General features: G+C 43.7%; 1 protein-coding gene across 4 annotated transcripts; it reads left to right on the top strand.

Moving 5' to 3' along the window:
- Positions 1–634: 634 nt before the first annotated feature.
- On the top strand, positions 635–24,996 carry LOC109884418 (neuronal-specific septin-3-like). Of its 4 annotated transcripts, none has more exons than XM_031832184.1 (10): positions 635–653; positions 17,791–18,054; positions 18,298–18,426; positions 19,028–19,109; positions 19,398–19,535; positions 20,117–20,234; positions 22,026–22,121; positions 22,512–22,608; positions 22,815–22,866; positions 23,037–24,996. In XM_031832184.1, the coding sequence occupies exons 1-10, from the start codon at positions 650–652 to the stop codon at positions 23,164–23,166; spliced, it is 1,110 nt and encodes a 369-aa protein (XP_031688044.1). In that variant the 5' UTR covers positions 635–649; the 3' UTR covers positions 23,167–24,996. The 4 variants fall into 4 exon arrangements, with proteins under 4 accessions (XP_031688044.1, XP_031688049.1, XP_031688047.1 ...); XM_031832189.1 differs by lacking the exon at positions 635–653 and adding an exon at positions 916–1,053; XM_031832187.1 differs by lacking the exon at positions 635–653 and adding an exon at positions 2,034–2,251.
- Positions 24,997–26,139: the final 1,143 nt, after the last annotated feature.

Genomic DNA, 26,139 nt, shown 5'->3' with positions numbered 1-26,139 from the left:
GACATGTCTGGTGGTACCTCTGACACAGGGGGCCTCCCTCACACCCTCTACCCTGTCAGAGGCCCCTGAGAGATCAACTATTAAACATGGACAGGGCTTGGATTTGGACCATTGCCAAAATATCAATAGTGGTCAAGTTACAGAATCCACCAAACTCAATCTAGATGAATGTGTGCTGCACAGTGGAACCGTTCCCAAAATGTTCAGCCAATCACAGAAACCTATTTTACATCCTGTCCAATTGGCTTTGCGAATGGTGAAGAACAACGACGGAAATCACAAAGGAGTCCAAGGACTAAGGCCAGTTCATCTAGAACCCACCCAAACAGGTCCACCTCCACCACCTGACCATGAGAGGCCCAACATAAACCCATCAGAATATTTCTCAGAAGAATGGACTGTGCACTGGCCCCTGTCCATGGAGCGCAATGAGCAGCACAAAACACCACAGGTTGGCCCAGATTCAACAGAGGTCGCTGAGCAACCATCTCAACCCCAGAGCCAGGGTATAGACTGCTACATACCAGGAGAGATGGATATCTCACCATCACATGAATTGGATCACCCTCTTTCAAGCATGACATTTGTTGATGAAGAGGCAGAGCAATTACATGATGACATCACCACACCTCCTCGAGTGTATTTGTCAATGGGTGAGTAATGAGGAAAACGTTTCAAAGAAGGCCATGCACATGGTAGTGTAAACAAAATCGGATTTGTTGGTTATAATTTCTCTTTATTCAGACTTAACATATTACTCTGAAAGTCAGGATGAGAGAGAGAGAGAGAGAGAGAGAGAGAGAGAGGAGGGGGGTCAGAGAAGGCACTGGAGGGAATTTGAGACATGGCTCCTTATCAGAAGAGTAACAGACATGCAAAAACTGTGTGATAAAACCAAGTTTGGGGGAACAGTGTAGTAAAGTGAGTGACACATGACACAACGCAAAAAGTCTGTACACCATGTAGACTAGAGAGAACAAACAAATTTAGACAACATGAACACAAAAGACATCAGTGTGAGAACCTAAGAGCTGACAACAAAACGCCATATATGTGAGTATGGTACTATTTGATCATTGGATGCAAATGCTTCTCCTTTCAATTTTGTGGTGTGCTGTGACTGATTCAATGCATTTTGAAATATGGAATGTTGTAGTTAGGCCCAGGGCTGGGGAGTAACTGATTACATGTAATCTGAAGGGGAAAAACTGTAACTGTAATCAGTTACGTTACCAGCAAAAATATTGTAATCAAATTACAGATACTTTTGAAAAAAGCATAATTACTTCTTGGATTACTTTTAAATTCAGAAAGGATGTTTGCAGAAGAAATACATTATGATGCCTTTCAGCATTAAAAAAAGGTGAAAGTTTAGGTTTGTTCCACCTGAGAGAGTCTGACCACAAGTCAGAGACCACTAAGATGACACACCAAGTGTGTTTGATGGATCCTTTTCTCTTCTTCTAATGCCTCTTAATGGGTAAGTAGGCTAATCCAAAAGTAATTCAAAGTAATCAGATTACACTTTGGGTAATCAAACAGTTACTTTACTGATTACAATTGTGGACAGGTAACTAGTAATGGATTACATTTAGAAAGTAACCTAACCAACCCTGGTTTGGCCTACAGTGAATTATACAATACCAATGACATTTTGTTTGGTTGTTACTTTTTAGTTTACACACAACAATTTTATATATATTTTTATCATTCATGTATACAGACTTGCTATTAAGCATTTCATGAGAATTGTCTGTCATGACTTTAAGTTACCAAAATGCAAATGAAAGAAATGATGAAACATGAGACATGACTAATCTCGATAAATAGGCTACATGGATCAATATATTTTTCATGCAGATTTTTTATAGATTTTTGCCAATTACAATTTGGTCTAATCAAATACTGATTGGTTGTGCAAAAATAACAAAAAATACTCAGGTGATGCCAAAAAGGTTGCCTAGGGACAAGTTTCTGTTTGAGCATGCGTTCTGCATCACCTCTCTCTCATCTTGTCGCCTTGGTAACAAAAGGGGGGGGGCTCTCGACTAGAGAGAGAGAGAGAGAGGGGCAGAGAGGGACGGAGGGAAAGAGGTACTCAGACAAATCACACGACCCGTTTCCTATATCTTTGCTTCTCTATGTTGGACATCTATCGTTTATTCTTGAGCATTGGGTTGAAAGACTAGTCGAAATTTTCACTAGCGCGGAACATAACTATTTTGGAAATTGAATCTATAAACAGGAATCGGTAAGTCGCGCAACAATCAACATCACAGCAGACGAATGCGGACAGCTAGCATACCTAACGTTAGCTAGCTAACTTAGCATCATTTATCCAGCATGGATGGAGCCGGGACAATGGGTTGGTTAAACAGGTTTTGGGATGTAGGTAATCAGCTGTTATCGTGTAGCTTGTGAGGTTAAACATGATCGGGGTTATTGTTCAGGATATTTATGATCAAGCTAGCGAAATGTGGATTGATCTGGCTAGCCTTCAGTCAGACCGTAGAAACGACGTTAAAACGTAAATGAACCCTCCTCAGTTTGCGGAGCACAGTGGGAAATATGGCCCTAATTGTCGCCATCAGAAATCATACAAAGATACAATGTGGACGCTCTAACATCATCATTGTAGTCTATCTTTGATGGGATGACAGACCACACATTCAGCCAGAGAATTTAGATTTAAATTTGAGATATGATTTATGACAAAAAAGAGAGGTTATACCAGCTGAAATGACATAGGGGGAGCTTAGTTGAGGCCAAATATGTATTTGTGTATTATTTTGTGTAGATCTAGCTATCATTTGTGATACCACTCCAAATTTTGAGCAGGCTTTGCATAATCTGTCAGAAGCCTATTTGATGTTGTGTATGCCTGTTTTATGTGCAGACTATTTGTGTGTGTGTGTGTGTGTGTGTGAGCAAGAGAGAGACAGCAAGCGACAGAATATGGTTATTCATTGATGCTCTAAATTCAACTGACAGACTCTGCTTTTCTGACCTGTGATCTACAGTACCAGTCAAAAGTTTGAACACACCTACTCATTCCAGGGTTTTTCTTTATTTTACTATTTTCTACATTGTAGAATAATAGTGAAGACATCAAAACTATGAAATAACACATATGGAATCATGTAGTAACAAAAAAAGTGTTAAACAATAGATGATATATTTGTGATTCTTCAAAGTAACCACCCTTTGACTTGATGAAAGCTTTGCACACTCTTGGCATTCTCTCAACCAGCTTCATGAGGTAGTCACCTGGAATACATTTCAATTTTTTTATTTATTTCACCTTTATTTAACCAGGTAGGCTAGTTGAGAACAAGTTCTCATTTACAACTGCGACCTTGCCAAGATAAAGCATAGCAGTGTGAACAGACAACAACACAGAGTTACACATGGAGTAAACAATAAACAAGTCAATAACACAGTAGAAAAAAAGAAAGAGTCTGTATACATTGTGTGCAAAAGGCATAAGGTGGTAGGCGAATAATTACAATTTAGCAGATAATTAACAGGTGTGCCTTGTTAAAAGTTCATTTGTGGAATTTCGGCATGGCCGATTAATTTGGGCCGATTTCAAGTTTTCATAACAATCAGTAATCTGCATTTTTGGATGCCGATTATGACCCGATTACATTGCACTCCAGGAGGAGACTGCGTGGCAGGCTGACCACCTGGTACGCGAGTGCAGCAAGGAGCCAAGGTAAGTTGCTAGCTAGCATTAAACTTATCTTATAAAAAACAATCAATCTTAACATAATCACTAGTTAACTACACATGGTTGATGATATTGCTAGTTTAACTAGCTTGTCCTGTGTTGCAAATAATCAACGCGGTGCCTGTTAATTTATCATCAAATCACAGCCTACTTCGCCAAACGTGTGATGATTTAACAAGCGCATTTGCGAAAAAAGCACTGTTGTTGCACCATTGTACCCAACCATAAACATCAATGCCTTTCTTAAAGTCAATACACAAGTATGTTTTTTAAACCTGCATATTTAGTTAAAAGAAATTCATGTTCGCAGGCAATATTAACTAGGGGAATTGTGTCACTCCTCTTGCGTTCTGTGCAAGCAGAGTCAGGGTATATGCAGTAGTTTGGGCTGCCTGGCTCGTTGCAAACTGTGTGAAGACCATTTCTTCCTAACAAACACTGTAATTAATTTGCCAGAATTTTAACATAAATATGACATAACAATAAAGGTTGTGCAATGTTACAGCAATATTTAGACTTATGGATGCCACCCGTTTGATAAAATACGGAAAGGTTCCGTATTTCACTGAAAGAATAAACGTTTTGCTTTCAAAATGATAGTTTCCGGAGTTTACCATATTAATGACCTTAGGCTTGTATTTCTGCGTGCTTATTATAGTTAAGTCTATGATTTGATATTTGATAGAGCAGTCTGACTGAGCGGTGGTAGGCAGCACCAGGCTCGTAAGCATTCATTCAAACAGCACTTTCCTGTGTTTGCCAGCAGCTCTTCGCAATGCTTGAAGCACAGCACTGTTTATGACTTCAAGGCTATCAGCTCCCAAGATTAGGCTGGCAATACTATAGTGCCTATAAGAACATCCAATAGTCAAAGGTATATGAAATACAAATGATATAGAGAGAAATCGTCCTATAATTCCTATAATAACTACAACCTAAATCTACTTAACTGGGAACATTGAAGAATCATGTTAAAAGGAACCACCAGCTTTCATATGTTCTCATGTTCTGAGCAAGGAACTTAAACATTATCTTTTTTACATGGCACATATTGCATTTTTACTTTCTTCTCCAACACTGTGTTTTTGCATTATTTTGTTTCATTATATATTTGAGACTAAATGTATTTGTATTTATGTATTAAGTTAAAATAAAAGTGTTAATTCAGTATTGTTGTAATTGTCATTATTACAAATATATAGATTTAAAAAAATCGGTATCAGATTTTTTTGGTCCTCCAATAATCGGCATCGGCATTGAAAAATCATAATTGGTCGACCTCTAGAAGATAGCCCTATTTGGTAGAAGACCAAGTCCATGTTGTGGCAATAACAGCTCAAGTAAGCAAAGAGAAATTACAGTTTATCATTACTTTAAAACATGAAGGTCAGTCAATCTGGAAAATCTCAAAAACTTTAAAAGTTTCTTCAAGTGCAGTCGCAAAAACCATCAAGCGCTATGATTAAACGGGCTCTCATGAGGACCTTCATGGTTGAATTGCTGCAAAGAAACAACTACTAAAGGACACCAATAATAAGAAGAGACTTGTTTGGGCCAAGAAACAAGAGCAATGGACATTAGACCGGTGGAAATCTATCCTTTAGTCTGATGAGTCCAAATTTGAGACTTTTTGTTCCATCTGCTGTGTCTTTGTGAGATGCAGAGTAGGTGAACGGATGATCTCTGCATGTGTGGTTTGCGCTTAGTGGGACTATCAGTGGTTTTTTTAAAGGACAATGGACCAATACAATTCCAGGCTGTTTAAGTGCTCTTTGACCAAGAAGGAGAGGGATGGAGTGTTGCATCAGAGGACCTGGCCTCCACAATCATCGACCTCAACCCAATTGAGATGGTTTGGGATGAGTTGGACCGCAGAGTGAAGGAAAAGCAGCCAACAAGTGCTCAGCATATGTGGGAACTCCTTCAAGACTGTTGGAAAAGCATTCCAGGTGAATCTGGTTGAGAGAATGCTAAGAGTGTGCAAAGCTGTCATCAAGGAAAAGGGTGGCTACTTTGAAGAATAAACATCTAAATTATATTTTAATTTCTTGAACACTTTTTTGGTTGCTACATGATTCCATATGTGTTATTTCATAGTTTTGATGTCTTCACAATTTTTCTACAATGTAGAAAATAGTAAAAAATAAAGCAAAACCCTTGAATGAGTAGGTGTGTCCAAGCTTTTGACTGGTATTGTATGTCAAGGCATATGGATGATCTCATACTCATACACAGAAGCAGCTAAGTTTGTATGCCCTGTAGTGTCCTAGGCTCAAATTGCGCATGCATAGCCATATGTCTGTTTTCATCGCCATCTGTTGTACAGTAGTGCACTATTTACTGTGGTAAACCAGTCTGCTACAGGTATCATTCTCTTTACAGTGCCTTCAGAAATTTGCCATACCTGTTTATTTATTCCACATTCTATTGTGTTACAGTCTAAATTCAAAATGGATTAAATATTTTTTTAATCTCACTCATCTACACACAACACCCCATATTGACAAAGTAAAAATATGTCTTTCAAAATGTTTGCAAATATATTGAAAATGAAATAAATATCTAATTTACGTAAGTATTCACATCCCTGAGTGTTAGAATCACCTTTGGGAGCGATTACAGCTGTGAGTCTTTCTGGGTAAGTCTCTAAGAGCTGTGCACACCTGGATTTCACAATATTTGCACTAGAGGTTACCGATTTAATCGGCATGGTTAATTAATTGGGGCCGATCTCATGCTTACATAACAATCGGTATGCCGATTATGGCCGATTACATTGCAATCCACGAGGAAACTGTTACGCGAGTGAAGCAAGGAGCCAAGGTAAGTTGCTAGCTAGCATGAAACTTATCTTATAAAAAACAATCAATCTTCACATGATCACTAGTTAACTACACATGGTTGATGATATTACTAGGCTAACTAGCTTGTCCTGCGTTGCATATAATCAATGCGGTGGCTTTTAATTTATCATCGAATCAAAGCCTACTTCGCCAAATGGGTGATGATTTAACAAACGCATTCGCAAATAAAGCACTGTCGTTGCACCAATGTACCTAACCATAAACATCAAAGCCTTTCTTAAAATCAATACACAGAAGTATATATTTTTTAAACCTGCATATTTAGTTCAAAGAAATTCATGTTAGCAGGCAATATTAACTAGGGAAATTGTGTCACTTCTCTTGCGTTCAATGCAAGCAAAGTCAGGGTAAATGCAACAGTTTGGGCTGCCTGGCTCGTTGCGAACTAATTTACCAGAATTGTACATAATTATGAGATAACATTGAAGGTTGTGCAATGTAACAGCAATATTTAGACTTAGGGTTGTCACCCGTTTGATAAAATACGGAACGGTTCCGTATTTCACTGAAATAATAAACGTTTTGTTTTCGAAATGATAGTGTAACGGTCGTTGATGGTGGAAGAAGTTGAGGACCAAGGTGCAGCGTGGTATGTGTCCATATTTATTAGAATGAACACGGAAATAACAAAATAAAGATAAACGCCCAAAAACAGTTCTGGCTGGTACAGACACAACAGAAAACAGAAAATAATCACCCACGAAACACAACAGAAAACAGGCTCCCTAAATATGGTTCTCAATCAGGGACAACGATTGACAGCTGCCTCTGATTGAGAACCATACCAGGCCAAACATGGAAATAGCAAATCATAGAAAAACTAACATAGACAACCCACCCAACTCACGCCCTGACCATATTAAAACAAAGACATAACAAAAGAACTAAGGTGACAGTACCCCTCCCCCCCAAAGATGCGGACTATGGCCGCAAAACCTGAACCTATAGGGGAGGGTCTGGGTGGGTGTCTGTCCGCGGTGGTGGCTCTGGCGCGGGACGTGGACCCCACTCCACCATAGTCCTTGTCCGTCTCTTAGCCCGCCTCCGTGGCCTCTTAAGAGCGGCGACCCTCGCCGCCGACCTCGGACTGGGGACCCAAGCCAAGGGTCCCGAATGGACGGGAGATTCCGGCAGCACCGGACAGACGGGAGACTCCGGCAGCTCTGGAGTGAAGGGCGGTTCTGGCAGCTCCTGGCTGACTGACGGCTCTGGCAGCTCAGGACAGACGGGCGACTCTGGCAGCTCAGGACAGACAGGCGACTCTGGCAGCTCAGGACAGACGGGTGACTCTGGCAGCGCTGAGCAGGAGGAAGACTCTGACAGCGCTGAGTAGGTGGGAGCACCTGTAGGAAAGAAACGGAGAGACAGCCTGGTGCAGTGGGCTGCCACCGGAGGGCTGGTGCGTGGAGGTGGCACCGGATAGACCGGACTGTGAAGGCGCACTGGAGCTCTCGAGCACCGAGCCTGCCCAACCTTACCTGGTTCAATGCTCCCCGTAACCAGGCCAGTGCGGCAAGATGAAATAGCCCGCACTGGGCTGTGCTGCGGGCGAACCGGGGACACCATGCGTAAGGCTGCTGCCATGTACCCTGGCCCGAGGAGACGCACTGGAGATCAGATGCGCTGAGCCTGCTTCATGGCACCTGGCTTGATGCCCACTCTAGCCCGGCCGATACGAGGCGCTGCTATGTATCGCACCGGGCTATGCCTGCGCACCGGGGACACAGTGCACCTCACGGCATAACACGGTGCCTGCCCGGTCCCTCTCTCTCCACGGTAAGCACGGGGAGTTGTCGCAGGTCTCCTACCTGACTTCGCCACACTCCCCGTGTGCTCCCCCCCAAGAAATGTTTGGGGCTGCCTCTCGGGCTTCTAACCGTGCTGCTGTGCTGCCTCCTCATACCACCGCCTCTCGGCTTTCGCTGCCTCCAGCTATGCCTTTGGGCGGCGATATTCTCCAGCCTGTGCCCTGGGTCCCTTGCCGTCCAAAATCTCCTCCCATGTCCAGGAGTCTTGCGCTTTTGGCCGCTGCCCGTTACCACGCTGCTTGGTCCTTTGGTGGTGGGTAACGGTCGTCGATGGTGGAAGAAGTTGAGGACCAAGGTGCAGCGTGGTATGTGTCCATATTTATTAGAATGAACACGGAAATAATAAAATAACAAAGAGAAACGACTGAAAACAGTTCTGGCTGGTGCAGACACACAACGGAAAACAGAAAATAATCACCCATGAAACACTAACAGAAAACAGGCTCACTAAATATGGTTCTCAATCAGGGACAACGATTGACAGCTGCCTCTGATTGAGAACCATACCAGGCCAAACACAGAAATAGCAAATCATAGAAAAACTAACATAGACAACCCACCCTGACCGTACTAAAACAAAAACATAACAAAAGAACTAAGGTCAGAACGTGACAGATAGTTTCCGGATTTGACCAAATTATGACCAAAGGCTCATATTTCTGTGTTTATTATATTATAATTAAGTCTAAGATTTGATATGCGGTGGTAGGCAGCAGCAGGCTCGTAAGCATTCATTCAAACTTTACTGTGTTTGCCAGCAGCTCTTCGCAATGCTTGAAGCACAGCGCTGTTTATGACTTCAAGCCTATCAACTCCTGAGATTAGGCTGGCAATACTATAGTGCCTATAAGAACATCCAATAGTCAAAGGTATATGAAATACATATGGTATAAAGAGAAATAGTCAACACGTCAAAATTCCTATAATAACTACAACCTAAAACTTCTTAACTGGGAATATTGAAGAACTGGGAATATTGAACCACCAGCTTTCATATGTTCTGAGCAAGGAATTTAGACGTTAGCTTTTTACATGGCACATACTGCACTTTCACTTTCTTCTCCAACACTGTTTTTGCATTATTGATTTGAAACTAAATAGATTTTATTTATGTATTTTAAGTTAAAATAAAAGTGTTCACTGTTCATTCAGTATTGTTGTAATTGTCATTATTACAAAATATATATATATATAGCCGATTAATCAGTATCAGTTTTTTTGGTTCTCCAATCAGTATCGGTATCTTTGAAAAATCATAATCGGTCGACCTCTAATTGCACATTATACTTTTTTTTAAATCTTCAAGCCATTTTCAAGTCTTGCCATAGATTTTCAAGCCGCTTTAAGTCAAAACTGCCACTCAGGAACATTTCATGTCGTAAACCAGAGTAGTGGGACAAAGGTACGGGACTGTAGGCAGGCTTAGAGTCAGCCAGGCAGAAAACTAGGAAATAGGCACTATGGACAAGACAGGAGCAAGGGGAAAAACAGGAGACAAAGGGCTGTGAGACGTGTTTAATTCTGGACACATGAAAGGTAGGATGTATACGAAGGGTCCGGGGCAACAGAAGACGAACAGCAGAGGGGCTAATGATTGGAGATGGGGAAATGGGCCGATAAACCGGGGGAAGAGATTGCAGGATTCCACCCGGAGGGGCAGATCCCAGGTGGACAGCTATACTTTCTGCCCGAGATGATACCGGGGAGCCAGTGTCCGGTGGCGATCCGCTTGTCGTCGATACCTGGAGGTGGTCTTGAGGATGGGCCGACCGGCCTCTCCAAACTTCTGGGCAGAAGGTATGCCACCCTCCTTCGGCTGGGAACGATGTACCTCCCGGACCTGTTTCCCTATTCTCTAGCTGTGTGCCGTTGCCAGGCACGAGGTGGGAAGGATAGTCTCAGGCTCCGGGGTAATAGCCGTGGGGCTATAACGGCGAGACAGTGCATCTGGCTTGACATTCTTGGATCCTGGCCGATATGAGAGGGAGAAGTTGAACCGTGTGAACAGCAGGGCCCATTTATAGCTTGCCTGGAGTTGAGGCATTTGGCGGTGCGGGGAGATACTCCAGATTTTTGTGGTCGGTCCATACGATGAACGGGTGTTCTGCTCCTTCCAGCCAGTGCTTCCATTCCTCCAACGCTATCTTCACTGCGAGAAGCTCACTATTTCCCACATCGTAGTTTTTCTCCATGCGTTGAGGTGATGGGAGAAAAAGGCACAGGGATGTAGCTTCAGGTCCAGGGCAGAACGCTGGGACAGGACCGCCCCCACTCCTACATCAGACACATCGGCCTCCACCACGAACTGACGGGAAGGGTCAGGATGATCCAGGATGGGAGCAGTGGTGAAGCGGTATTTGAGGTCCCGGAACGCCCGGTCAGCAGCAGGAGACCACGTGAACAGAACCTTGGGAGAGGTGAGTGCTGACAGGGGGGAAACCAGGGTGCTGTAACCCTGGTGATAGACGTTGGCGAACCCCAGGAAATGTTGTAGCTGCACCCTGGACAAAGGCTGGGGCCAATCCACCACCTCCCTCACCTTCCTGGGATCCATCTGAACACTCCCAGCAGAGATGATGTACCCCAGAAAGGGGATGGTGGAGTGATGGATCTCGCATTTCTCTGCCTTAACAAACAACTGGTTTTCCAGGAGGTATTGAAGAACCTATCGGACGTGGAGCACATGTTCTTGGGGGGAGCGAGAGAAGATGAGGATGTCTTCAATGTAGACAAAGACGAACTGGTTCAACATGTCGCGGAGAACATCATCATGAGTCTGGAACACAGCAGGGTCGTTGGTGAGGCCAAATGGCATGACCAAATACTCGTAAGGGCCGCTGGCCGTGTTGAAGGCAGTCTTCCACTCATCCCCCTCCCGTATCAGCACCAGGTGGTAGGCGTTCTGTAGATCCAGTTTAGAAAACACGGTGGGTCCCTGGAGCGGCTCGAAGGCCGAAGAGATGAGTGGTAGCAGGTAGCGGTTCTTCACCGTTATGTCATTGAGTCCCCGGTAGTCGATGCACAGGCGCAGCCTATTGTCCCTCTTCTCCACAAAGAAGAACCCTGTGCCGGTGGGAGAGCACGAAGGACATATAAATCATGCAGTTAGGGAGTCTCCAATGTAGGTGTCCATAGGCTTGGTCTCTGGGCCCGACAGCGAGTACAGTCGTCCCCGGGGAGCAGTGGTGTTAGTGAGAAGGTCAATCCCGCAGTCATATGGTCGGTGCGGTGGAAGCGAAGTGTCCCGAGCCTTGTTGAACACCTCCCGAAGGTCCTTGTACTCCACGGGAATGGTGGAGATGTCCGGGGCACCTTCCAAGCTCCCAGGAAGACATCCCAGGGCATGTTGCGCTGACTTCAGACACTGGGCGTGGTAGAACAGACTCCAGCCCACGATGGCACCAGTAGGCCAGTTGATCAGGGGATTGTGTCGCTGAAGCCAGGAGAATCCCAAAACCATGGAAATCTGAGGGGACTTGATGAGCAGGATTTGAATAGTCTCGCTGTGATTCCCTGACACCCATAGGTTGATGGGAGTGGTAATATGAGTGACCTGGCCTATAGAGCGCCCGCATAGCGCTCTAACGTCCATGGCAGTGGAGAGGGGCTGAGTGGGGATGTTCAGCTCGGAAGCCAGGGTAGCGTCCAAAAAGAGTTAATGAGGACCCATAGAGATTTAGACTGGTTTCCCCACAGCAGAATGGCATGAAAAAGGGTGTGAGCAAGGGAGGCAGGAAAGTTCTCCATATATCCCACCAGACTACTCACTCTTACCATTGAGCCTGGTTTTTTTTAAAGGACAAGAGGACACAAAATTGCCAAGAGTCCCGCAATACAGACAACTCTTCGTGTTGATCCTGTATTGCCGTTCCGCTGGCGATAGCCCAGCTCTACCTAATCCTTGGGTTCACTCTGCAATGGGATCGTTGGGGACCTCCGGGTGACTCGGAGGCAAGGTGGAATCCCTGGACGTGCGAGCAAAGTTGAATTTCCTCTGCCTCCGTCGTTCCAGTAGTCGTCCATTGATTCGGATGGTAGGTAACTCCCGAGCTGCAAGCTCGTCCTTGACCTCCTCAGAGACACCGTGCAGGAACATATCGAACAGTGCTTCCTGGTTTCAAGCACTCTCCGCTGCCAACGTGTGGAAATCCCCCGCATAGTCTGCCACACTGCGGGAGTCTTGCCGAAGCTGAATCAGCTTCCGGGCAGCTTCTCTCCCAGAGAACGGGGCGTAAAAAACCTTCTTCATATCCTCCCACAAACCACTCTAGACTAACGCATAGGGCCGGCTGCTGTTCCCATACAGCAGTAACCCAGATGAGAGCCCTCCCGGACATCAGCGTGATGAGATAGGCTATCTTGGAGCGATCCAAGGGGAAGGAGGAAGGCTGAAGCTCGAAAGCGAGGGCACACTGGTGCTCGGCTCTCCATTGAAGCATTCCGGGGGGGGGGGGGTAAGTGGGGCTCCCGAGAAGGTGGAGTGACCGATGAGACGGTGCTGCTAGCAGCTGGGTTACTGAGGTGCTGTGGGGTTACCACCATGGTAGGCTGCCTCCCAGACAACCTGCGGAATTGCTCCAGCAAAATGTCTGATGCCCAGTCATGGCATTCAGCCAGCAGTTTGAGGAACTGCTTCGTTCAGCCACGAAGCAGTTCCTCATGCCTCCCAATGGTGGCCCCTTGGGAGGAGATGGTGTCGCAGGCAGAAAAATAGGAAACATGCACTATAGACAGGACAAGAGCAAGGGTAAAAACGCTGGTAGGTCTGAATGAACAAAACGAGCTGGCAACAGACAAATAGAGAACTTAGGTATAAATACACAGGGGATAATGGGGAAGATGGGCGACACCTGGAGGAGGCTGGAGACAATCATAAAGACAGATGAAACAGATGACAAGCATACCGATAACATGATGCAGCCACCATCTTGCTTATGTCATGGCTGTTGAAGGATGAGGACCAAGGTGCCCCGTGGTGAGCGTGCATCCTACTTAATTTAAGAAATGACGCAGACAAAACAATAAACAATACAAAACAACACGTTAAGCTTAAGGCTATTAAACAAAGTCAACTTCCCACAAACACAGGTGGGAAAAAGGGTACCTAAGTATGGTTCCCAATCAGCTGTCCCTGATTGAGAACCATACCCGGCCAAAACATAGAAATAGAAAATCATAGAAACACAAAACATAGAATGCCCACCCCAACTCACGCCCTGACCAAACCAAAATAGAGACATAAAAAGGAACTCTAAGGTCAGGGCATGACAGTACCCCCCCACAAAGGTGCGGACTCTGGCCGTAAAACCTATAGGGGTGGGTCTGGGTGGGCATCTATCCGCGGCGGCAGCTCAGGTGCGGGACGCAGACCCCGCTCCACCGCTGGCTCACCCCACTTTGGTGGCACCTCTGGTGCAGGGACCCTCGCCGCAGACCCCAGACTGGGGACCCTCGTAGCGGGCCCCGGACTGGGGACGTCGTAGCGGGCCCCGGACTGGGCGCCCTCATTGCGGGCCCCGAACTGGCGACCGTCGTCGCTGGAGGCTTCGGACTGGCAACCGTCGTCGCTGGAGGCTCGGGACTGGCGACCGTTGTCGCTGGAGGCTCGGGACTGGCTACCGTCGTCGCTGGAGGCTCCGGACTGGCGACCGTCGTCGCTGGAGGCTCGGGACTGGCTACCGTCGTCGCTGGCGGCTCCGGACTGGCGACCGTCATCGCTGGAGGCTCTGGACTGGCGACCGTCGTCGCTGGAGGCTTCGGACTGGCGACCGTCATCGCTGGGGGCTCCGGACTGGAGGGCGCCTCTGGAGGCTCCAGACTGGAGAGCTTCGCTGGAAGGTTCGGACCGTCGTCGCTGGAGGCTTCGGACGGTCGACCGTCATTGCTTGGGGCACCGGGCTGGAGGCCGTCTCTGGAGGTTCCGGGCTGGGTGCAGGCACCGTACTCACCAGGCTGGGGAGACACACAGGAGACCTGGTTCTGGGAGCAGGCACAGGACTCACCAGGCTGGGGAAACATACAGGAGGCCTCTTCCTTGGCCGAGGCACCGGATACACTGGGCCGTGGAGGCACACTGGCGGTCTCGAGCGCAGACCTGGCACCACCCGTTCTGGCTGGATGCCCGCTTCCACCCGGCACATGCGGGACGCTGGTACCGAGCACACCGGCCTGTGAATGCTCAGCCTCGACACAGTGCGCATCACCCCATAGCACAGGGACTGACCAGTCACATGCTCGCCACGGTGAGCACGGGGAGTTGGCTCAGGTCTCCAACCTGACTCAGCCACACTCCTCGTGTGCCCCCCAAACATTTTTTTTGGGGGGATGCCTCTTGGGCTTCCATGCCAGCCGTGCTCCCTCATAATGTTGCCTCTCCACCTTAGCTGCCTCCAGTTCCTCCCGTGGACGGCGATACTCCCCAGCCTGCCTCCAGGGTCCCTTACCATTCAGGATCTCCTCCCATGTCCAGGAGTCCTCTTTACAACGCTGCTTGGTCCTTTGGTGGTGGGAATTTCTATCACGGCTGTTGAAGAATGAGGACCAAGGTGCAGCGTGGTGAGCTTACATCTTACTTTATTTAAGAAATGACGCCGACAAAACAATAAACAATACAAAACAAACCGTGAAGCTTAAGGCTATGTGCCATCAAACAAAGTCAACATCCCACAAACACAGGTGGGAAAAAGGGTACCTAAGTATGGTTCCCAATCAGAGACAACGATAGACAGCTGTGCCTGATTGAGAACCATACCTGACCAAAACATAGAAATAGAAAATCATAGAAACACAAAACATAGAATGCCCACCCCAACTCATACCCTGACCAAACCAAAATAGAGACATAAAAAGGATCTCTAAGGTCAGGGCGTGACAGCTTAAAAATATGAAGAGTGGAACTCAGTGATGTGTTGTGTTGGAATTGCCCCAAACATAATGTTTTGTATTCAGGAGATAAAGTGAATTTCTTTTCACTCTCATTTAGGTTAGTATTGTGGAGTAACTACAATGTTGTTGATCCATCCTCAGTTTTCTCATATCACAGTTAGAGGTCGACCGATTATGATTTTTCAACGCCGATACCGATTATTGGAGGACCAAAAAAAGCCGATACGATAATTTGTATTTATTTATTTGTAATAATGACAATTACAACAATACTGAATGTACACTTATTATAACTTAATATAATACATCAATAAAGTCAATTTAGCCTCAAATAAATAATGAAACATGTTCAATTTGGTTAAAAAAATGCAAAAACAAAGTGTTGGAGAAGTAAAAGTGCAATATGCTCAGTGCTCAGAACATGAGAACATATGAAAGTTGGTAGTTCCTTTTAACATGAGACTTCAATATTCCAAGGTAAGAGGTTTTAGGTTGTAGTTATTGTAGGAATTATAGGACTATTTATCTCTATACCATTTGTATTTCATATACCTTTGACTATTGGATGTTCTTATAGGCACTATAGTATTGCCAGTGTAACAGTATAGCTTCCGTTCCTCTCCTCACCCCTCCTTGGGCTCGAACCAGGAACACATCTGACAACAGCCACACTCGAAGCAGCGTTACCCATCGCTCTACAAATGTCGGCCCTTGCAGAGCAAGGGGAATAACTACTCCAAGTCTCAGAGCGAGTGACGTTTGAAATGCTATTAGCGCTCAGCCCGCTAACTAGCTAGCCATTTCACATCAGTTACACCAGCCATTAGGCTGATAGGCTTGAAGTCATAAGCAGCGCTGTGCTTGCGAAGAGCTGCTGGCAAAACGCACAAAAGTGCTGTTTGAATGAATGCTTACGAGCCTGCTGCTGCCTACCATCATCGCTCAGTCAGACTGCTCTATCAAATCATAGACTTAGTTATAACACACAGAAATACGAGCCTTTGGTCATTAATATGGTCGAATCCGGAAACTATAATTTCGAAAACAAAACGTTTATTATTTTTGTGAAATACGGAACCGTTTGGTATTTTATCTAACGGGTGGCATCCCTAAGTCTAAATATTCTTGTTACATTGCACAACCTTCAATGTTATGTCATAATTACATAAAAGTCTGGCAAATTAGTTCGCAATGAGCCAGGCTGCCCAAACTGTTGCATATACCCTGACTCTACGTGCAATGAACGCAAGAGAAGTGACACAATTTCACCTGGTTAATATTGCCTGCTAACCTGGATTTCTTTAAACTAAATATGCAGGTTTAAAAATATATACTTCTGTGTATTCATTTTAAGAAAGGCATGGGTGTTTATGGTTAGGTACAGTTGTCCAACTACAGTGCTTTTTTCGCAAATGCGCTTTTGTTAAATCATCCCCCAGCGTTGCATCGATTATATGCAACACAGGACACGCTAGATAAACTAGTAATATCATCAACCATGTGTAGTTAACTAGTGATTATGATTGATTGATTGTTTTTTATAAGATAAGTTTAATGCTAGCTAGCAACTTACCTTGGCTTCTACTGCATTCGCGTAACAGGCAGTCTCCTTGTGGAGTGCAACGAGAGGCAGGTGGTTATAGCGTTGGACTAGTTAACTGTAAGGTTGCAAGATTGGATCCCATGAGCTGACAAGGTGAAAATCTGTCGTTCTGCCCCTGAACAAGGCAGTTAACCCACCGTTCCTAGGGCGTCATTGAAAATAAGAATGTGTTCTTAACTGACTTGCCTAATTAAATAAAGGTATAAAAAAATTATCTGCAAAATCGACACCCAAAAATACCGATTTCTGATTATTATGAAAACTTGAAATCGACCCTAATTAATTGGCCATTCCGATTAATTGGTCGACCTCTAATCACAGCGATTAAACTCTGTAACTGTTTTAAAGTCACCATTGGCCTCGTGGTGAAATCCCTGAGAGGTTTCCTTCCTTTCCGGCAACTGAGTTAGAAAGAATGCCTGTGTCTTTGTTGTGCCTGGGTGTATTAATTCACCATCACTACCTGACTGAGGCACCTTACAGATAATTGTATGTGTAGAGTACAGAGATGAGGTAGTCATTCAAAATTAATGTTAAACACTATTATTGCAGACAGAGTGAGTCCATGCAACTTATTATATGACTAGTTAAGTATATTTTTACTACAGAACTTATTTAAGCTTGCCATAACAAAGGGGTTGATTACTTATTGACTCAAGACATTTCAGCTTTTCATTTTTAATAAATGTATAAACATGTCTAAAAACATAATTCCACTTTGACATAATGGGATATTAGGTTTAGGCCAGTAACACAACATCTCAATTGAATCCCTTTTAAATTCAGGCTGTAACACAACGATATGTGGAAAAAGTCAAGGGGTATGAATAATTTCTGAAGGTACTGTACAATATATAGCCCAATGAAATAGGCCTAATAAAAGCATATTTTACCCTCCAGACATGTCAGAGTCCATTGTTCCCCCTGAAGTGAGACCCAAACCTGCTGTCCCTGCCAAGCCCCCTCATGTGGCAGCACCATCCCCCACAGCACCCCATGGACCATCAGGGCTAGGTGGTGGGTTCGGGGTTGATCGAGTTCCAGGGTTGGGACACTCTGGCAGTGGATCCACGTTGCTGGGATACATTGGGATTGACACCATCATCGAGCAGATGAGGAAGAAGACCATGAAGGCTGGTTTCGACTTCAATATTATGATAGTGGGTAAGTAAGGAAGGACAACCTCTTCAGTTTGTGTCTGGTATGATTGATATATTTAGTGTCTTTCAGAAGAGTACGTGAACCCATGGTGTGCTAGCAAACACAGAGACATGAAACATGAAATTAAGTCGTGCCTCTCCCTTGTTCTGTCTCTCTTCTCAACAACATCATGCCTCAAACCATGCTCTCCCTCCACTAACTCTCTCTCTCGCTCTCTCGCTCTCTCTCTCTCTCTCGCTCTCTCAGGTCACAGCGGGCTGGGGAAGTCAACGCTGGTGAACACGCTGTTCAAGTCCCAGGTCAGCAGGTGGAGCTCAGGATGGGGCGGCGAGCATAAGATCCCCAAGACAGTGGAGATCAAGGCTGTGTCCCACGGTGAGAGAGACATTTCCTCTAAGCTCTATATGTGTGTGTGTGAGCAAGAGAGAGAGGGATAGAGTGTGTGTGTGTGTGTGTGTGTGTGTGTGTGTGTGTGTGTGTGTGTGTGTGTGTGTGTGTGTGTGTGTGTGTGTGTGTGTGTGTGTGTGTGTGTGTGTGTGTGTGTGTGTGTGTGTGTGTGTGTGTGTGTGTGTGTGTGAGCAAGAGAGAGAGGGATGGAGTGTGTGTGTGTGTAAGCAAGAGAGAGGGAAAGAGTGTGTGTGCGTGCATGCGTGGGAGTGTTTGTGTGTGAGTATGTATGTATCTTCTACTGTTGATATTTGTCTTAGTTTGGCACAGCTGGCACGTGCAGCCCACATGGCATTCCAGACAGAGGAAGACTGTCTGGCCAAAAACACTGTACTGCTAGCTTTATTTCTGCATCGTTGCACATTTGTCATCCTCACTGACATCAAAGAAAAATCCCCATCTACAAGTCAAGGAAAAAACGTACATATCATTCATTGACTGCTTGCGTGTTTAACTTTTTGTCACCTGATTTTGGCAAAAGTACTTACAGTGTGAATGTTGTATTGAATGTGGTAATTGAATGTTGCAGTGATCGAGGAGGGCGGAGTGAAGATGAAGTTGACAGTAATCGACACACCGGGTTTTGGTGATCAGATCAACAATGAAAACTGGTGAGCATGTGGGAAGAATGTTCATTATTGTGCGCTTACACACAGTCTATGTTTTGTTTGGGGTCACTACATTTTTCAATTAGTTAAGCACAATGGCATGCATAGGATTTAGATTCAACCGTGCATATGATTCAGATAGGAATAGAACTGCCAAACTATAAAATATTTTTTACATACTGTACATTCTCCTTATCCTGACCGTACCCAACTACCCACCACGGCTATAATGGTTTTGTGTGTATTTATACTCTATATTCCTAACACCCACCTTGTTCCATTCATCTGCAGCTGGGATCCCATCTCCAAGTACATCAACGAGCAGTATGAGAAGTTCCTGAAGGAAGAGGTCAATATTGCCCGAAAGAAGCGAATCCCTGACACCAGAGTTCACTGCTGCCTCTACTTTATCTCCCCAACTGGACACTCGTGAGTTAAAAATAAATCATGTGATTCAGAAATAGAAATGTCCTAATTTAGAACATACTCAAATGTATGCATGAGTTACATCCACTTCTCTCTGATTGGCATTTACGTGTGCTCTCATGCATGGAAGCTCACGTACACACGCAGACTCTCTCTCAGTTCTCTATCTCATTTCTAATGAGTTTACTTCCAGCTGTACTGACATTTACTTTGAGATCTAAACACATTCTTGAGCTCCATCACAACACAACCAGGCAACATGGTTCGCTCCAACAGATGAAGCCCTCATCTGAACTGTGAAATTGCTCTATACATAAACAGTTGTTCTGTGTGCCATGTTCTTTTTCTTGCGTTGATCATTGCGACTAATTTTCAGTTTTCTGTTAACGGGATGTTTTCTGTGCTGTCACCTACACCCAAGGACCTCAATCAGGGACAGAACTGTTGTTCAATGAGCCTGTATCTGTCCTAAAGTCGGGAGACAGACATAGAACTCTTCTGAAAAGACTGGGTTTTGCCAGTCCTGCTGTAAGATTGCTAATTGTTATTAGTAATGTCTCTCTTTGTCTCTTTCTCTCTCTCAGTCTTCGACAGCTAGACATTGAGTTTATGAAGCACCTAAGTCGTGTGGTGAACATCATCCCCGTCATCGCCAAGTCTGACACCATGACCCCTGACGAGAAGAATGAGTTCAAACACAGGGTGAGGGATGAGAGACCTTGACCCTTGACCTCGATGAACCCTAATACAGTGGGGCAAAAAAGTATTTAGTCAGCCACCAATTGTGCAAGTTCTCCCACTTAAAAAGATGAGAGAGGCCTGTAATTTTCATCATAGGTACACTTCAACTATGACAGACAAAATGAGAAAAGAAATCCAGAAAATCACATTGTAGGATTTTTTATGAATTTATTTGCAAATTGTGGTGGAAAATAAGTATTTGGTCAATAACAAAAGTTTATCTCAATACTTTGTTATATACCCCTTGTTGGCAACGTTTTCTGTAAGTCTTCACAAGGTTTTCACACACTGTTGCTGGTATTTTGGCCCATTCCTCCATGCAGATCTCCTCTAGAGCAGTGATGTTTTGGGGCTGTTGCTGGGCAACACAGACTTTCAACTCCCTCTAAAGATTTTCTATGGGGTTGAGATCTAGAGACTGGCTAGGCCACTCCAGGACTTTGAAATGCTTCTTACGAAGCCACTCCTTCGTTGCCCGGGCGGTGTGTTTGTGGCCAATTAACCAAATCTAACATAGCCTATTAGCTAAAAATGTAACTCCAAACACATTTTTTGATAATAGTAGCTGTTTAGCTGGTTAAACAAAGGTTTGCCATTTATGTCCATGTCAAGAAAGTTTACGAACAGCCAGCGGCACTTGCTGCTACTGGTACTTGCGGGTGCTTTTTCAAAGCCTATGTCAGATACTCAAGTGAGTCTAATTAGCACCAATGAGTGTAATTAGCTCAATTAGGAGTTGAGAAATAATGTTGGCAAAGAAGATATTTTCCTATTTTCTACTGTAGATATGTAATTAAAAAAAAAAAAAGTCTGTTTCGCTAACGATATTCATAAAAACATTGGAATACATTTTTTTTTCTCACTTTTGTATATACTATATATATATACAGTGGGGTCTGAAATTATTTATACCCTTGTTAAAGATTAGCAAAAATTTGAAAGTAATACTTTTTTTCTCAAAAAGTCTAAATTATTGACTCCCCTGTTTTCAGTACTTTTTAATTCCTCACCTTGTGAGGGTAATGGCACTGAGCCTTTTTCTAAAATGTTTACTAAGTTGGAGATCACATTGGAAGGGATCTTAGACCATTCCTCTATATAGAATCCTCCCGAATCCTAGATTTCCTTTGTCTGCGCTTATGGACTGCCCTCTTCAATTCAACCCACCGGTTTTGAATGGGTTTCAAGTCCGGAGACTGAGGTTGCCATTGCAAAATTATGATTTTGTGGCCAATTAACCATTTCTTTGTGGATTTTGATGTTTTTGGCAAAAATATCCTGGAACTGGGTAAAGTTAATGATGCTGTTGACCTTAACAAGGGCCCCAGGACCAGTGGAATAGCCCATAACATCAAAGATCTTCCACCATATTTTACAGTAGGTATGGGGTTGTTTTCTGCTTATACATTATTTTTTAGACACCAAATCCAGCACTGGTGTGCGTGGCCAAAGAGCACTATTTTCATGTCATCTGTCTTAAGCACCAATTCCAATCCATGTACCAATGCTAGTGAGTAAACTCCAGGCGTTTAGATTTGTTGGGTGACATGAAAATAGAGCTCTTTGGAGCTCTTTGGTATCTATATTTTCGCGGACCCCCAGCTGTACTAGGGGCCGCGGACCCCAGGTTGAATATCCCTGGTCTAGATAGAAGTCATGGTAGAACTTGTTATGGATAACCAAGTCATGAGGGAACACATTATTCTAGTGCACATTAGGATATGTAACCTCTGCCTCCTCTTCATCTCTTAGGTGAGGAAGGAGCTGGAGACGCATGGGATTGAGTACTACCCGCAGAATGAGTTTGATGATGATATGGAGGATAAGAATGAAAATGACAAGATTAGGGTAATTTTTTAAATCCATGACCTTACATCCTACTGTAAAGGACTCAATCACTTCAATTGATTATGTCTCCCTAATACTCTTCCTCTCAAGTGGAATAATGTGAACATGAGATAAATCTGTACCTCTTTTTCTCCCATGCCTCAATGGTATGAGCATGCAAAATAGCAATTGCCAAAATGGTTAGGCAATTCAAATATTGAAATTAATTTCATATGAATATCAGACTATTTCTCTTATTCTATCTTTCTGGTTCTTTGTCATTTTAGCTCTCTTTTTGACACCCCTCCTCATAAGAAGAATAACTCCTGACTCTGTCTATTGCACGGGATTTGTAAATTTCTTATGTTTTCCTCGTCCAATTGAACCCTGTTTAAACGAGTCTGTTCACAGGAGGCCATGCCCTTTGCAGTGGTGGGCAGCGACAAGGAGTTCCAAGTTAACGGCAAACGGGTTCTGGGGAGGAAGACAGCCTGGGGTGTGGTAGAAGGTAGGTTTATTTATAACCTCAATATAATTAATTAGGTCCTATATTAATGCCAAGCGTATTATGTTGACCTTTCTCCTCAGAGAGGCAGAGGGAATGGATTTATGGAGGTTGTTATACTGTAGTTGGGCCAAAGCTTAGACATGTGAAGCAAATGTGATTCAGATTTTTTTTTTGCCAAATGGGTTCTTTCTTGTATTTTGTTGCAGTTGAAAATCCCAATCACTGCGAATTTGCTCTGCTACGAGATTTCCTCATCAGGTAAAGCAATCAATCGTACATTGATCTATCTTTTACTAATGCTTTATAGCTTTCCTATTCTTACAATACAATTACAGATGAGTCTCTTATGGCTTTGAAGTTGACTTTAGTAACCAAATCCAACTGTATGTAGCTATCAGCTAATGCCCGCCCTCCACTCTCCCTCCCAGGTCTCACCTCCAGGACCTGAAGGAAGTCACCCACAACATCCACTATGAAACCTACCGCGCCAGGAGACTCAACGACAACGGAGGTCTGCACCCCATCTCGGCCAACAACACTCAGGAGAGCAACCTTTAAATTTACGACTAGGGATTAAGGAAAGAGAGAGATAAACAGAGAGATCAAAAGCAAAAGATATTGATAGACAATTCTATGTTGTGATATGAGCATCACTGCATGCTTTGGAGAACATTATAGATGTGGAATTCGTTGTCAAAATATCATGTTAGGAGAGCTTTCATTCCAAAACACGTCCTACGTCTCCCTTTCCTCCGCCCATCGTCCTAAACCACCCACACTCACATCCCAGTTACACCTGGGATTAACCTTTGATCCTGCAATCTAAAATAAGGCCAACCCCAGTGTTTCCCCCGAATGCATTTTGCAACGGCGCAATAAATAGTGACCGCCACTGCAAATGTTTTTTGTTATAATGTAGCTGTGTAGATGTATGCCCCAGGAAGAACCCATCCGCCGCCCCCCGCAGGAAGACCCCATCTGCCACCCCCAGCTACATCTGCAACCCAAAGCATTTTGGGATTGAAGGGAATGAATCAAATGAAGTACTTCAAATTCGATGGAATTCCCTTTATTCATAAAAAAATGATTTCCTTTTTCCGCTCACCTTGTGCTCTACTCATCCTTGCCCTGTAAGTATACAGTATGTTATGTAGCTGCCACCATAATAATAGATTTTGAGCCGAAATACTTTATGATGGGGCTGGTAAATGAGTACCTCAACTTCCACGAAGCAATGTGACGTAAATATAAATTGACAAAGGGCTTTATTTATTTACAATATAGCTATTTTGTCACTTTTGCACAAAATATAGAAATCACAGTCTGAAATTCATAGTATTTGCCATTCACAACTTTTGTGGGCTTTTTTGAAAGCTCTGATGTCAAAGTGACGTGCCAATTCCCTTTAATGCTTTAATGCCGGCTTTCCTTCTCCCTGCCACACGAGGGCAGCGCTTCCCTGCGCATACTCATCCTGTGACAGGAAATGGTTTATTCATAGACTTAGATAGATGTCTCTTTTTAGTCCGGTATCTATCTCTATAGTTTACTTGCCTCCCTCCTATTCACTCCCTCCACTTCATCTGGTGACCCATGCCCAGTGCATGTTTACAACAAGTCCTCCATTACCAGAGTAATCAGTCCAAATATAACCGATCAGTTATGACATGGTAATGTTTACCAAGGTTTCTTATGGAAGTCACCCTTCGATAGAGCACAGGTATTCCAGAAGTAGCCTACAAGCAATTAAGTTTCACTATATTTATCAAACAATTCACTTTTGACCTAAACTGTATCCTGAAAGGGGTTTCCCTGCAAAATTTTTATACAATCATACAGCGTGTGTGTGTTTGTATGTGTGTGTGAGTGAGAAGTGACTCAATTTGGTGTCTAACGTTTGGAAATGTGTAGTTGTATATCATTAGTGTGGTATTAGTGAAGACGTTTTTTCAAGGAACAATTTAAATAATACAAAAAAACCTATTCTCACTCTTGTTTCTATACAATGTTTTTATGTGTGCATGTCAGGAAACGTCTCTCCTAGTCCTTCTGTCATGTTCATTTAAGGATATCCCCAGCTCGCATATCAATGCACAGTCATTTCAATACATTAACCATTTTTGAACGTGGTGTGCACATCAACCAACCGCGAATAACAATGCATCACTAAAACTCCAGTAACTCAAATCATTCCACATCTCTTAAAAACAGCAGTGAAACCTTTGGCTGTGAATTTTCTGTTATCGTTTCATTTAAAACCCATTTTTCTTAAAAGTTGTTCTGATATGCTGAGATGTCAATTCAGTATTGCATTCATTATTTATATATTCATGTATTATTTATAGTAATTTATTGTTTATTTAATAAAAAATACTTTTGCCATCTCGAGTAGTGTATTGACTGATTTTCTTATCTTAATTCATTCTTTATTATCTCTGTATTGCCTCTACTTGACAATAGTTCACATTTGGAAATACCGTACATTTTGTATTTACATACAGAGAGGGAAGGGTGCTCCCTACTGGTCCTCCTGTTTCAATACAATTTCAATGTATGAATCACAAATGGGTACATTTCCCCCTCCCAGGAACTATGGAGACAATTATGCTTGTAAATGAATCAGTGGTGTAGAGTACTGAAGTAAAACTACTTTAAAGTACTTCTTAAGTATTTTTTGGGGGGTATCTGTACTTTACTATTTATATTTTTTTACAACTTTTACTTTTACTCTACTACATTCCTAAAGAAAATAATGTACTTTTTACTCCATTCAGTGCATTCGGAAAGTATTCAGACCCCTTTACTTTTTTCACATTTTGTTACTTTACAGCCTTATTCTAAAATGTATTATATTTGGGGGTTTTCCCTCAAATGTACACACAATAGCCCATAATGACAAAGGAAAAACAGGTTTTCAGATTTTTTTCTAACCTATTAAAAATACAAAACTGAAATATTACATTTACATAAGTATTCAGACCCAATACTCAGTACTTTGTTGAGCACCTTTGGCAGTGAGTACAGCCTTGAATCTTGGGTAGCACACTACAAGTTTGGCACACCTGTATTTGGTGCGTTTCTCCCTTTCTCTGCAGATCCTCTCAAGCTTTGTCAGGTTGGACTGGGAGCGTTGCTGCACAGCTATTTTCAGGTCTCTCCAGAGATGTTAGATCGGGTTCAAGTCCGGGCTCTGGATGGGCTACTCAAGACTTGTCCAGAAGCTATTGCTGCATAGTCTTGTCTGTGTGCTTGGGGTCGTTGTCCTGTTGAAAGGTGAACCTTCGACCCAGTCTGAGGTTCTGAGCGCTCTGGAGCAGGTTTTCATTGAGGATCTCTATACTTTGCTACGTTTATCTTTCCCTCAATCCTGACTCCCAGTCTCTGCCGCTGAAAAACATCCCCACAGCATGATGCTGCCACCACCATGCTTCACTGTAGGGATGGTGCCAGGTTTCCTCCAGATGTAACGCTTGGTATTCAGGCCAAAGAGTTCAATCTTGGTTTCATCAGACCAGTGAATCTTGCTTCTCA

Source organism: Oncorhynchus kisutch, linkage group LG1 (assembly GCF_002021735.2).
Source record: "Oncorhynchus kisutch isolate 150728-3 linkage group LG1, Okis_V2, whole genome shotgun sequence".
NCBI classification, from domain to species: Eukaryota; Metazoa; Chordata; class Actinopteri; order Salmoniformes; family Salmonidae; genus Oncorhynchus; species Oncorhynchus kisutch.
The sequence above is the reverse complement of the archived record's forward strand: the minus strand, read 5'-3'. Positions and strand labels throughout refer to the sequence as shown.